The following is a 14,205-nucleotide window of genomic DNA, read 5'->3' as shown; positions in this document are numbered from 1 at the left end:
TCTGCAGTGATGACTTCTCTGAAGTGAATCTGAGCTTTTGTAAATTGAGCTCTGCAGCCTTTCTGCAAGCTTGAGTGAGAGTGTGTAATGGGATCAGATGGCAGTGCAGGAGCTGGGGGTGGAAAAAGTCACAAATGTGATACTAAAAGGAAAAAGCTCTTAAAGGCCACACTATGTGAGTTTTTCCTGACCTGATCTTTGAATCCTGGTTGTGGAAAGGCTTTTCTGTGGATAGAAATTGCTCATTTCCACATGCCCATATGGTTTGCCAAGTGAGTTTGCTCAGTTTCCAGGCATCATTTGAATTCTCTCATGTACAGTCAGGTTTCTTGAGCAAAATAAAAAAGTGGGGACTTCGCTGTTTTTGATTGTGCATTGCAGTGGGAGTGATCTCTCTGCCCTGGAGTGTTGCCAGTCTCAGAAGTAATGTGATTTTAGCTGTGACAGGTGTGTCCCAAGGGTAGCTGTATGCCTCCATCTTCCCCTCCTTTAGCTTTCAATTCTCCAAATTGACTTTTCCTCTCATTTTCTGTGCATTTCACCTACTTGGCCCTTTGTTATTTAGTTTAAAATTTGGGCTTTTGCTTGGCTTTCATGTAAGTGCATTGCAGGGTTGCAACAGGTGAGGCAGCAAATAGGCTGTAAAATGGGGGCTGAGTTTTGGGGAGCAGTTGTACAATCTAAGGCAGCTACACACATCCATGTGATCTGTCCTCTTCCTCCTCCTCTCTTCAGCTGCTCCAAACAACCAGCACTTTAAAAACCGACCCCATTTGTGTCTCTGGCTGCTCTGGGATGTGCTGCATACACGGGGCAGGGCTGCACTGCTCACGATGTGGGGACCGGCCCGAGCAGGGGCTGCGGAACGAGCGGGGCTTGCAGTGGGAGGGCCAGGGGAGGAGATGCAGAGCGGGGGGGGGGGGGGGGGGGAGTGTGGGGGAGAGTGCAAGGGTGTGAGCGGGTGTGCGTGAGGGTGAGCGGGTGTGCGTGAGTGTGAGCGGCTGTGCCCGGGTGTGCCGGAGTGTGCAGGAGTGTGCCCGAATGTGCCCGGGTGTGCATGGGTGTGCATAGGTGTGCAGGGGTGTGCATGAGTGTGCCCAGGTGTGCAGGGGTGTGTCCGGGTGTGCATGAGTGTGCCCGGGTGTGCATGAGTGTGCCCGGGTGTGCAGGGGTGTGCCCCGGTGTGCCTGAGTGTGCCCGGGTGTGCATGAGTGTGCCCGGGTGTGCAGGGGTGTGCCTGAGTGTGCCCGAGTGTGCCTGAGTGTGCCCGGGTGTGCATGAGTGTGCCCGGGTGTGCAGGGGTGTGCCCGAGTGTGCCTGAGTGTGCCTGGGTGTGCAGGGGTGTGCCCGGGTGTGCATGAGTGTGCCCGGGAGTGCATGAGTGTGCCCGGGAGTGCCCGGGTGTGCAGGAGTGTGCCCGGGAGTGCATGAGTGTGCCCGGGAGTGCCCGGGTGTGCAGGGGTGTGCCTGGGTGTGCCTGAGCGTGCCTGGGTGTGCAGGAGTGTGCCCGGGTGTGCCCGGGTGTGCAGGGGTGTGCCTGAGTGTGCGCAGGTGTGCAGGGGTGTGCCCGGGTGAGCATGAGTGTGCCCGGGTGTGCAGGGGTGTGCCCGGGTGTGCCTGAGTGTGCAGGGGTGTGCCCGGGTGTGCCTGAGTGTGCCCGGGTGTGCAGGGGTGTGCCCGGGTGTGCCCGGGTGTGCGTGAGTGTGCCCGGGTGTGCAGGAGTGTGCCCGAGTGTACCCGGGTGTGCCTGAGTGTGCCCGGGTGTACCCGGGTGTGCGTGAGTGTGCCCGGGTGTGCAGGGGTGTGCCCGGGTGTGCAGGGGTGTGCCTGAGTGTGCCCGGGTGTGCAGGGGTGTGCCTGAGTGTGCGCAGGTGTGTGCCCGGGTGTGCCTGAGTGTGCCCGGGTGTGCAGGGGTGTGCCCGGGTGTGCAGGGGTGTGCCTGAGTGTGCGCAGGTGTGCAGGGGTGTGCCCGCGTGTGCCTGAGTGTGCCCGAGTGTGCCTGAGTGTGCCCGGGTGTGCAGGAGTGTGCCCGGGTGTGCAGGGGTGTGCCTGGGTGTGCCCAGGTGTGCGTGAGTGTGCCCAAGTGTGCATGAGTGTGCCCGAGTGTGCATGAGTGTGCCCGGGTGTGCAGGAGTGTGCAGGAGTGTGCCCGGGTGTGCAGTGGTGTGCAGGGGTGTGCCCGGGTGTGCAGGAGTGTGCCTGAGTGTGCCCGGGTGTGCCTGAGTGTGCCCGGGTGTGCAGGAGTGTGCCCGGGTGTGCAGGGGTGTGCATGAGTGTGCCCGGGTGTGCCTGAGTGTGTCCGGGTGTGCCCGGGTGTGCATGAGTGTGCCCGGGTGTGCCTGAGTGTGCCCGGGTGTGCATGAGTGTGCCCGGGTGTGCAGGGGTGTGCCCGGGTGTGCAGGGGTGTGCCCCGGTGTGCCTGAGTGTGCCCGGGTGTGCATGAGTGTGCCCGGGTGTGCAGGGGTGTGCCTGAGTGTGCCCGAGTGTGCCTGAGTGTGCCCGGGTGTGCAGGGGTGTGCCTGGGTGTGCCCGGGTGTGCGTGAGTGTGCCCGGGTGTGCAGGAGTGTGCAGGGGTGTGCATGAGTGTGCCCGGGTGTGCAGGGGTGTGCAGGAGTGTGCCCGAGTGTGCAGGGGTGTGCCCGGGTGTGCAGGAGTGTGCAGGAGTGTGCCCGGGTGTGCAGTGGTGTGCAGGGGTGTGCCCGGGTGTGCATGAGTGTGTCCGGGTGTGCAGGGGTGTGCCCGGGTGTGCCCGGGTGTGCCCGGGTGTGCAGGGGTGTTCCCGGGCGTGCCTGAGTGTGCCCGCGTTTGCCCGGGTGTGCAGGAGTGTGCCCGGGTGTGCAGGGGTGTGCCCGGGTGTGCAGGAGTGTGCCCGGGTGTGCAGGGGTGTGCCTGAGTGTGCCCGGGTGTGCAGGAGTGTGCCCGGGTGTGCCCGGGTGTGCATGAGTGTGCCCCGGTGTGCCTGAGTGTGCCCGGGTTTGCAGGAGTGTGCCCGGGCGTGCAGGGTTGTGCCTGAGTGTGCCCGGGTGTGCGTGAGTGTGCCCGGGCGTGCAGGAGCGTGCCCGGGTGTGCATGAGTGTGCCCGGGTGTGCAGGGGTGTGCATGAGTGTGCCCAAGTGTGACTGAGTGTGCCCGGGCGTGCATGAGTGTGCCCGGGTGTGCAGGGGTGTGCCCGGGTGTGCCTTAGTGTGCCTGAGTGTGCCCGGGTGTGCAGGAGTGTGCCTGAGTGTGCCCGGCTGTGCATGAGTGTGCCCGGGTGTGCAGGAGTGTGCAGGAGTGTGCCCGGGTGTGCAGTGGTGTGCAGGGGTGTGCCCGGGTGTGCATGAGTGTGTCCGGGTGTGCAGGGGTGTGCCCGGGTGTGTCCGGGTGTGCAGGGGTGTGCCTGAGTGTGCCCGGGTGTGCAGGGGTGTTCCCGGGCGTGCCTGAGTGTGCCCGGGTGTGCAGTGGTGTGCAGGGGTGTGCCCGGGTGTGCAGGAGTGTGCCCGGGTGTGCAGGAGTGTGCCTGAGTGTGCCCGGGTGTGCAGGAGTGTGCCCGGGTGTGCAGGAGTGTGCCCGGGTGTGCCCGGGTGTGCATGAGTGTGCCCCGGTGTGCCTGAGTGTGCCCGGGTTTGCAGGAGTGTGCCCGGGCGTGCAGGGTTGTGCCTGAGTGTGCCCGGGTGTGCGTGAGTGTGCCCGGGTGTGCATGAGTGTGCCCGGGTGTGCAGGGGTGTGCAGGAGTGTGCCCGAGTGTGCATGAGTGTGCCCGGGTGTGCAGGAGTGTGCAGGAGTGTGCCCGGGTGTGCAGTGGTGTGCAGGGGTGTGCCCGGGTGTGCCCGGGTGTGCATGAGTGTGTCCGGGTGTGCAGGGGTGTGCCCGGGTGTGCCCGGGTGTGCAGGGGTGTGCCTGAGTGTGCCCGGGTGTGCAGGGGTGTTCCCGGGCGTGCCTGAGTGTGCCCGGGTTTGCCCGGGTGTGCAGGAGTGTGCCCGGGTGTGCCTGAGTGTGCCCGGGTGTGCAGGAGTGTGCCCGGGTGTGCAGGAGTGTGCCCGGGTGTGCCCGGGTGTGCATGAGTGTGCCCCGGTGTGCCTGAGTGTGCCCGGGTGTGCAGGAGTGTGCCCGGGCGTGCAGGGTTGTGCCTGAGTGTGCCCGGGTGTGCCTGAGTGTGCCCGGGTGTGCAGGGGTGTGCATGAGTGTGCCCAAGTGTGCCCGAGTGTGCCCGGGTGTGCATGAGTGTGCCCGGGTGTGCAGGGGTGTGCATGAGTGTGCCCAAGTGTGACTGAGTGTGCCCGGGCGTGCATGAGTGTGCCCGGGTGTGCAGGGGTGTGCCCGGGTGTGCCTTAGTGTGCCTGAGTGTGCCCGGGTGTGCAGGAGTGTGCCCGGGTGTGCATGGGTGTGCCTGAGTGTGCCCGGGTGTGCAGGAGTGTGCCCGGGTGTGCAGGGGTGTGCATGAGTGTGCCCGGGTGTGCCTGAGTGTGTCCGGGTGTGCCCGGGTGTGCATGAGTGTGCCCGGGTGTGCCTGAGTGTGCCCGGGTGTGCAGGGGTGTGCCCCGGTGTGCCTGAGTGTGCCCGGGTGTGCATGAGTGTGCCCGGGTGTGCAGGAGTGTGCCTGAGTGTGCCCGGGTGTGCAGGGGTGTTCCCGGGTGTGCAGGAGCGCGCCCGGGTGTGCAGGAGTGTGCCCGGGTGTGCAGGAGCGCGCCCGGGTGTGCCTGAGTGTGCAGGGGTGTGCCTGAGTGTGCCTGAGTGTGCCTGAGTGTGCCCGGGTGTGCAGGGGTGTGCCCGGGTATGCCTGAGTGTGCCCGGGTGTGCATGAGTGTGCCCGGGTGTGCAGGAGTGTGCCTGAGTGTGCAGGGGTGTGCCCGGGTGTGCATGAGTGTGCCCGGGTGTGCAGGGGTGTGCCTGAGTGTGCCTGTGTGTGTCCCGGTGTGCAGGAGTTTGCCCGGGTGTTCCTGTTGTCCAGAGGCAGAGCCTTGTGTTTTGGTGTTCGGGGCCTGTTCCCGTTGCTGTCCAGAGGCAGAGCCGTGTGTTGGTGTTCGGGGCCTGTTCCTGTTGCAGGAATCCGTCTGAGTTTCCTGTTCAATGCCAGCCAGCTCGCTCGTGGTGGGCACTCCATACTCCAGTAGAGGCTCCTGCTCTGCCTGTGCTGCTGCCCCAGTGCAGCCCCGTGACCCTGCCAGATGGGGCTCACACACAGCCCTGGGCTCAGCCCTGTGCTGGGCTGAAGCAGAGGACAGAAGGAGCAGTGTGTGTTTTGGGAACAGGCTGGTGTGGGGGGGCTTCAGCCTGAGGGATGAGTGGGCTTATCTGGGAGGGTGCACTGCTCTCATGTTGTCTTTGTTTAAAGTCATGCTTGTTTTTCCCTGAGGTGTTTCAGTCGTTTTTTATCCCAGCACAGCGGGCTGCAGTGCTTTGGGCTGGATGCTGCTGCTGGGTGTGCTCAGGTGCTGCATCCACAGGAGCTACAGGAGAAGGCAGCTGAGCCCAGGCTGTCCCTGCTGTGTTCTCAGGAGCATCTCAGTGCAGTGTCTGCTGCCCCGGATCAGGAGCTGCTGTGTGTGCCACAGAGCAGGATGCCTTAGGCAGCACTGCACGTTTTTTCCTGCAGAAATGGATTGATTTTGTTGCTGGACTGGCAGCATTTCTTTGTACTTGGGTATTGGCTTCCCCTGTGGAGGAGTTTGTGGTTTCTAAGACTCTAATTACTTTAGTGTAATAGTTTTTCCTCTGCTTTTGTAATGACTTTGGTGAGTGCCATCTGCTGTTGTAATACTGCTGGGCAAGTGTGAGCCCGGGGTACACTTCAACCTTCAGGGAAACTAAGACTTTGAAATCCCATTTTCAGCTTTATCTCCAGCCTTTTTGGACTGACGGGAGTGTGTGGACTCACAGGGCCAAAAGGGCAACAGATATTTGGGATGCAAACAGACCCTCCTTACTGCAGGGTCTGTTTGCAGGGGCACAGCCTGCCTGGCCCTGCTGGGAGCCTGCACAGTTTAGGGTGGAGGGAGGGGTTTGTTTCCTCGATGGCTGGCAGGAGCCACATCCTTCCTTCAGCAGCTGCTTGCTGACAAACAGCTTGACCTACATCCTCTGGCTTTGCCTCAGAGACAACAGACAGGGTGGTGTGCTGGGTGTGAGTATGGTCAGTGCTGGGCTGCAGGGGATGGACACAGGGCTGCTGACACAGGGAACTGGCACAGCCTGGGGCAGGGAGCCCTAGGACTGGATTTCTGACAGCCCCAGAGGAGAAATGCCTGTCTGGGTGCTGCAGAACCCTTCTGGGTGCCAGTGCACATCCCTCCATCCCTGCATGTCACAGGGCCTGGCACTGCTTTGTCAGATATAGATCACAGCCTGCACCACACGTTTTTTCCAATATCATTACATCCACCAGACTAGAAGGGCTTTAAAATCCATAACCCTTTATGGATTTTTTTTTGTATTTGTTGTAGGCAGCGCTCTATGAGTTTCCAAATATTTTGTGTAAGGATCTGGGATGCTTTGCAGCCCTTACCCTTCAGCTGTCATTGAATCCCACCAGGATGACTGCCAGGACTTTGTCTTGCTGGTCATCAGAGGTATCAGATCTAGAAAAGAAATGTCATCAAAGACCCAGCTTTTTAAAGGGACAGCTTTAGAAACACAGTCCTAGTTTCAGGACCATGTTGCAAAACAATAAAAGGACTGAAAATACAGTGTGATTGGAAGGTCTGCATTTCCAAGGAGATGTGGAAGGCTCACAGAGGGACTCTAATTTACTGTCACAGCTGCTGCAGGGTGAGGTGAGGGCGGCCTGGTGTGAGTTCTTGGGGTCATGGCACTGCTTTAACCCAGCAAGGCTACTGAGTTTTGCCAGGATTGGTGCAGTGAATCAGAGGCTGGCAGAGCTGGGTGCCTGTCCTGGGGGGCCCTGCCTGCTGTCGTGGGCAGGGCAAGCCTTGGGGCCCCAGGCCTGCAAAGGGGTGTCCTGTTAATTCACATTAATTTGCAAAGCTTGGCAGACTTTGAGAAGTGCACAGTGCTATTCTGAAATAAGACTGGTGTTTCAGGTGATTAACCAAATTCAATTAAGCAATTAATGAGCATGAGACTGACTGAGAGTAAATGAGCTCCTTTTCTCTGTCTACCTGTTGGGTTTTTCAGATTCCTGTTTTTCAGATGGACTCTTTCTTTTCTTAATAAATCCCTTACAGCTCAGGTTTTGGATGTAGAATCAAGAAGTTCTGTGTGCAGTGGGACTGGCAGCATTTGTCACCCCATTCCCAAATCCCTCATGGCTGAGGGAGCTCCCTGGATGCCCTGGCAGCCAGCCTGGGCTCTCTGCTGCCCGACCTTTGACTTTCTCACTGGTAATCTGAGGAGTGTGAGGTTCCTTTCAGGACTGTGCAAGCAGTAAAGCAAAGTTTTCAGGGAGTGATTAAGAAGGGAACTTTTTTCAGATAACTGAGCTAATTCATGCTGGATTTCTGCAGCATGGAAAGGAAACATTTAAATGTAAAACTGTCTAAGACAAGATGTGTTTCATTAATGCATCCCAGGAGCCAAAGGCACAGAACAGGCACAGGACCTTTGGCTAGGATTGGTTATGGAAGAGCAATGTTGACTCCTTGCTTATCTCACATGTCACAGAAAATACTGAATTGTTTAGGCTCTCAAACAAGCTGGTGTGGCTGTTTATCCAGTGGTGATATACAATGCTGAGCTTTCAGCCCTCATTTGGGACTCATTTTTTTAAGCTGCTGGTTGTGCTGTGTTCAGCAAGAGATCTTGCACTGGTCTCCTCTTTACTCCAGTCATGTTGAGCAGTTCATCCCAGAAAAGCCATTTTCCTGGAGGGTAACATGTGCTGCCCATGGGGAAGCATCTGATGTTCCTCTTCTGAGAGGGGAGAGCCCAAGGCTGTTGTCCTGCAAGGATGTCCTGTCCAGAGGCACATGGCACCACGTGCTGCTGCAGGGCCTTCATAAACACTGTCTGTGGCAGGGCCAAGCAGCAGGATTTTGGTTGAGGTTCAAAACAAGACAAAGGTGATGGGTCAGAATTTGGTTCATGTTTTATTGTGACCACTCCTATACAGAGTCATTGGTTGGCTTTTGGTGTGAAGTTTGATTTTCACAATGCAGTGCTGAGAGCCTGACTCTTGCTGATGAAGCCTGAAGTCAGGCTGGGCTGCTGAGATGGCATTTGCCTGCTTCAGAAGTTGTTTTTCTCATTTTACTGGATTCTGGACTTGTTACACAGACAAAATTGGTACAATAAGGAATGTAATGAAACTTTCCTAATAGTTTTTGCTCATGACTCCAGGGATTTTTGGAGAAGTTCCTCTTGTTCCCTGAAATGTGAGTGAGAATAAAATGGGGCTCTGGCCTTTGGCTGTGTCTGGGCTGCGGTTTATGGGGAGGGCTTTCCTGTCTTTCCAGAGGGATGCTGTTCTTCCTTCCAGGGGCTGAGATTCCTGCTTTGGCAGTGGCAGCTGCAGCCTTGCTCTCCTCATTCCTAGGAGAGCACAGCTCTCATCTGCTCCTCAAGCAAAGCCAGCCCCGAGCTGAGCAGAGCCAGTGCAGGAGCCTTCCTGTGCTTCTGCCAAGCTATACAGATGAGCTGCTCAAACATAAAGATGCTGGATCTTGCAGCTGTTAAAGAAAGCTATGGCCTGTCCAGGAGGCTTTCTTGCTCCATTAGGAAATTAGAGACTGTGCTGAGACAGAGCAGCACAGTGCTTTGTTATTCCCATAGCTTATTGCTTCAAATTTAACCCTTCATCTCCCTCTCTGCAAAACATGCTCATCAGTGGTGACCTGTGGTGACCTGCAGTGGTGACAGGAGCATCAGAGTGCCGAGTAAAGGGCAGTCCAGTGGTCACACAGTTTGAAATTAAGCACAAGATGTTAGTTACTGGTTATTTTAGATGCTACACATGTGTAATATTTTTCATAATCTGTTTTTCCTGCAGGAAAAAACGAAAGTGGTGGAACCCCTGGACTATGAGAACGTGATCCTCCAGCGCAGAGTTCAGATCTACAGCGATCCCCTCCGGGACCTCCTGATATTTCCAATTGAGGATGTGTCTGTGAGTTTGCTCTGGCTCTTTCCCATGTTGGAGGCTCACTCATCTCCTGTCCTGCTTACATTGGAAAATTTCCACCATTAACCACATGTTAATTTTGGCTGCATTACTGACACATAAAACCAAAATGACCCACTGGTGGCTTAGGCCCACCACATTTATTTAAAGTGAGTGTCAAGCCCTGGAGATGCAGTTTGTGCTGAAAAAGTGTTCTCCTTTTCCTGCAGATCTCAGTCATCGGCCGACAGAGAAGGACTGTCCAGTCAACAGTGCCAGAAGATGCTCTAAAGAAAGCTCAGAGTCTCTTTGTCAAAGAGGTAGGGACAAAGCCTTCAGCCCTTGATGGCCCTTGGACAGGATACTCAGCTGCAGCTCCTGATCTGCAGCATTGCAGCTCCCTTGGCTTCTCGTTTGTGGGCAGCCCTGCCCGATCTGCTGCACAGGAGAGTTCTCACAGGTATCTCATGTACAGAGTGTCCTTGCAGTGGGTTTTGGACACAGCCAAGGTGTGTGGCTTTGCACCACCTGCCTGACAAGGGGTTCCACAACCTCCCTGGATCATCTGGAGTGCTGTGGGTTTGTTGTGAAGTGCTCTCTCCAGGACCATTCCCTTCAAGAGCAGCAGAACAAAAAGCAATGGTTGTGTTGAGTTAAATGTGCTGTGTTTCTGAGGACAGAAAACTTTTGCCTTCTGGAAAAGTCTCCTCCCATATCCCTACTCCATTTTTAGAGCCTTGGAGTGATGTAAATCCAAAATCTCTAGCTGTGTGGCAGGCCAGATGCTGTGTGATTTTTGTCTCTGTGCTGAAAAGGTTCCTCATGGAATTCTGCATTGCTACATGAAGGAAGTGAAGCAGCCTTGCCCACACCCTTCCCACTTGTGCTTACCTCACCCTGCAGTGTGTAACCTCTCAGACTGGTGCTGGGCTTTGTTGTGCTTGCTGTAGCTTTCTGAGAGCTGTATTGTTTTCCTTGCAGTGCATTAAAACCTACAGCTCTGACTGGTTTGTGGTGAACTACAAATATGAGGAATACTCAGGAGACTTTCGGATGTTGCCATGGTAAGTGTCGTGCTCCCTTGGAATGCTGATGTGTGATCACAGGATGAGGACAGACTGCAGCCCAGACCCATGGCAGGATAAATTGTGTTGGCAGTGCCTGCACAGGAGCCTCATTGTGCCACTGGGCTGATGTTCCAGTGTGCCTCACACAGGCCAGGCAGATTATCCTTGTGGCCCAGCACAGGGAGGGTGATGTGCTATTGCTGCTGGGGCTGCCAGTGCTGGGGAGTTCTGCTTGGAAAAGCTGGGCTGTGCCAGTGCTGTGCCAGTGCTCCCAGCTCCACAGCCAACTGGGCTTTTCAGACAGGCACATCCATCTCAGATTTCTGCTGGATTGTTATTTCCTGTGTGATGGTGCCTGCTCTGCTCACTGCCCACACTCTGGGCATGTCTGGACCCCTGTCCAGGCTGCTCACATGCTGGAAGCTTGTTAAATGCTTTTTCTTCTTAATTGGATGTAGTGGGTGTGTTCTGAGGGTCTTGAGGGGATGTGAAGCAGCAATGGAGTCATACTGCTCATCAAATAATGTTAACATTTTTGAATAATCTTGTAGTCTGATCTTGCTTCTTTTTTGATAAAGATGGAAGATAAACCAGAGTGCTCTCTCTTTGTTCCATAAAAGCAAGTCAGCAAAAACTCTGCAGAATCAAGAGCTAACAAGAGAAAGCTAATTACAGACTGCTTGTGCCTAATTTCCATGAAATGCACTCAGAACTTAGCTTTCCCCAGCTGCAAGGAGCTGTAGGTCTCTTGCAATTTATCTTCTGTGCTCTGTAGCCTGCACTTTTGGCTGCTGCTTCTGGATCCAGCATCAGCTGCTGGCTCATACAACCCTCATGTTCCATTCATTAAACATGAAAATGTGTTGTGATTTCAGCAAATCCTTTAGGCCAGACAAGATTCCAAGCCATGTGTTTGAAATTGATGAAGACTTTGAAAAGGATGAGGTAAGAAGAAGGTTGGTTTTTTGTTTTTTGTTTTTTTTTTTTTTAATGTATTCCTGTTAAAAAAGCAGGAATACATTAAAAAGTTAATTTCACAAGGCAAAGCCAGAATTCAGTTCTTAGGAATGGTTTTCTGGTGAGTTGCTTTCTGCTGTGAAAATGGGATCAAAAGTGAGGCAGTGATTTATTTCAAAGTATGACATGATAATCTCTTGGAGCCAGGGGTCTCCTAAGTTATCTGGATGATTAGTCATATTTCTCGTGGTTTTTTTCCCTTGAAACAGAGCATCACAGGAAGAGGAAAAAAAGGAGGCCAAGTAGTCACTAAGGAAAACTCCTCATGTCCAGAACTAAAACTGGGCAGTCTGTTTTTCAACTACACTGTGATTCTGGGGTTCTTCTCTTAGAAGTTTTGTGGTTTACCACATAATCAGCAGCAATTTTTCAGCAGTCACTTTGACCCACCCCGCTGACAGTGTGTCAGTCCTGCTCTGCCCATCCTGTGCCAGTGCTGGGAGGTGTTTGCACCTCTGGAAGGGGCATCTTGTTCTCAGCTGGCATCAGGGAGGATTGGCAGCCCTGGAGCTCCTCTGGGGGGGTGGGCTGGGGGCTCTGCCAGTAGGGACATCTCAGACCTGCTGGTTGTTTTGGATGGTGCAGATGCCATGTTTCCTGCCCATGAATATCACATGTGCTACAGAAGGGATGGGCAGTGTTTTTCTATTTCAAGTACCACGTGGAGATTAATCCATGCACGTGGTATTAGGAAGTTTTTGTTTACAGAGGGAAGGGTTTAGCCCAGCTGTTTAAAATTCCCATGGCACAAATATGTTGCTGCTGAGAAATTACAGAGGAAAAGGGAACTTAGTTGCAGAGCTGAAGATTTGGAGGGGCTGTTTCATGCACATTTCTCAAATTACTGGGATGTGTCCCAGCACACCTCAGATCTGGACTGCATTAGCTTCTTTGTAAATGGAAATGTTTTGTCAAGTTTCGCCTTAATCTTTTTTTAGCTATGTTGTTAATTTGCATTACATCAGTAACTTGAGGTGCTGCCTCTTAAAAAATGTCTGCTCTGGGCTGGAGACAGTGCTATGCACTGTTATCAGCATGCCTCCAAAAAAGCAAAAGGACAAAAATACTCTATCAAAATGTGGAGACCTTTCTTCTTCTGGCCAGTGTCCCAAATCCTCAAACAAGAGAAGTTACTGAGGTTTGTTGTGGAAGAGCATTGCAAGTGCTTTCACAGATGTTTTGAGGTTTGTATCTTTTGGCATGGCTGTATCTAAAGGATTCTGTTACAGTTTCCCGACAGAGCATTTGCATTAGAATTGTGTAATGGAAAATCAAGTAAAAGAAATCTCTTGATGAAAAAAGGTGAACCACTATAAAGGAGAGACCATAGGTTGTTTTACCCAGGGAAATAAAGCATCAGAAAATTTACTCTGGCAGTTGGACATGAAAAGAGTGCAGCCCTGCCCCTTTGGATGCAGCAGGCTCTGTAAAGCAGCTCCTTCATGGCTCAGCAGGGCAGGCTGGGGCTGCCTCTGCTGCTGAGTCACTGGGAACCCCAGGGTGAGATTTTTTCATCACTTTGGGCTCTCATTTCTCTCCCTGGTGGAGGTCATGGTTAGGTGTGAGTGGAGAGCCATTCTCTCTTTCTGGGACCATGGGACAGGAGCAGGTGGAACCCATCTGGTGTGCCAAAAACAGCCTGGTTGGGTTGAAACTTTGTGGTTTGGTAAATGTGAAATCAGCCAGTTACATTTCAGTTATTTTACTGGGGTTTGGTGGTTTTTGCTGAAATATAAAATATGAGAATGACAAAAGGATATGACAGGAAAAGTTCAGAGTTCTGCATTTTGCAACTTCCTAAACAGACCATCTTGAAAATTTCCATCTTCCCCAAGTTTTGAAATCCTGCATAAGAGCCTGAGGCCTCATTGCAAAATCACTGTGCAGCTCTATCAGAATAGATGTAATCTTTCTTTTTTAAAAGGTGACTCAGTCTAGCCTGTTTTACCTCTTTATTGGAAAGGAATATCCCTGATATTTTATTTTATTTTATTTTATTTTATTTTATTTTATTTTATTTTATTTTATTTTATTTTATTTTATTTTATTTTATTTTATTTTATTTGTGATAGCATTGTATGCATAGCTGTACCTGTTGCACATACATTCTACATGTCACTGTATTGCTGTAGTTAAAATGATATTGCTCTCCAGGGTGGACAAATCCCTTTGTCCAAGGGGAAATTCCTGTGGGAAACAGTTTATCTGACCTCTTTTCATGGTTGTTTGCTGTCTTTCAGGACTCCTCTTCCCTTTGCTCCCAGAAGGGGGGTGTGATAAAGCAGGGCTGGCTGCACAAAGCAAATGTCAACAGCACCATCACTGTTACCATGAAGGTGAGTTTGGTGCAGTTAGTGATGAATGAGGTGGAGCTCAGGCCACATCTCCAAAGCTCCCAGGAGCACAATGGCTGGATTTGGGTTGGGATGGGCATCTGCCCCTCTTGTATCCATGGTGGGCTGGAAAACCCAGTCTGGCAGCAGTTTCTGACCCTCCCCTCCCCAGCATGTAAGGCTGATGCACGTTGGACCATGACAGGCAAGCTGACCAAAAGGTGAAGAATGTTCTAGTAAAGCAAATTGTTTTCTGGACGAGCAGCTGAGGCCCAGGAGAGGAAACAGCTGCCCTGCAAAGACAGCTTTCTGAATTTACAGTTTCCTTGCTGGTTGGAAACATGTAGAGAGGCCAGCTTTAAAATAAAATGATAAATCTTTGCTTTTAAAGCAGGGGTGATATTACTGCAGAGATGTAGCATTACTGACCTGGAAGCAACAGCTGCCTTGTCTCCTGTTCTCTGCTCTTCATAATCCAGTGTGACATTGCTCAGAGTGTGCAGAGATTTTGAGGAGTTCCACCACAGGTTTTTGCTATGGCAATGAGCCTTTCTGCAGTCCCACCATGCAGCTGCCTTGTCACAGCAAAGAGAGAATGTTGGGGAGTTTGTAAGGATATGTTAAAATAATCTCAAAAAGCCTAACTGTTCCAAGGCTTGATTAAATGAGTTATGCTTCCAGGGGAAATGGAACGGGACTGTTCATAGGGCTAATTTTAATTTGAGTTTTAAAATGGGCTTGGAGGTGATAGACA

General features: G+C 53.1%; 1 protein-coding gene across 3 annotated transcripts in view; it reads left to right on the top strand.

Annotated features, from left to right (window-relative positions):
- The window catches only part of DOCK11 (dedicator of cytokinesis 11), an 82,881-nt gene that overhangs the window by 12,157 nt on the left and 56,519 nt on the right, over nucleotides 1-14,205 (top strand). For all 3 annotated transcript variants that reach the window (XM_054516307.1, XM_036401956.2, XM_036401957.2), the window contains exons 2-6: nucleotides 8,924-9,040; nucleotides 9,265-9,354; nucleotides 10,016-10,098; nucleotides 10,977-11,046; nucleotides 13,359-13,454. In XM_054516307.1, the coding sequence (XP_054372282.1) occupies nucleotides 8,924-9,040; nucleotides 9,265-9,354; nucleotides 10,016-10,098; nucleotides 10,977-11,046; nucleotides 13,359-13,454 (456 nt within the window). The remainder of the gene's footprint in view (nucleotides 1-8,923; nucleotides 9,041-9,264; nucleotides 9,355-10,015; nucleotides 10,099-10,976; nucleotides 11,047-13,358; nucleotides 13,455-14,205) is intronic.

Source organism: Molothrus ater, chromosome 14 (genome assembly GCF_012460135.2).
Source record: "Molothrus ater isolate BHLD 08-10-18 breed brown headed cowbird chromosome 14, BPBGC_Mater_1.1, whole genome shotgun sequence".
Lineage (NCBI taxonomy): Eukaryota > Metazoa > Chordata > Aves > Passeriformes > Icteridae > Molothrus > Molothrus ater.
The sequence above is the reverse complement of the archived record's forward strand: the minus strand, read 5'-3'. Positions and strand labels throughout refer to the sequence as shown.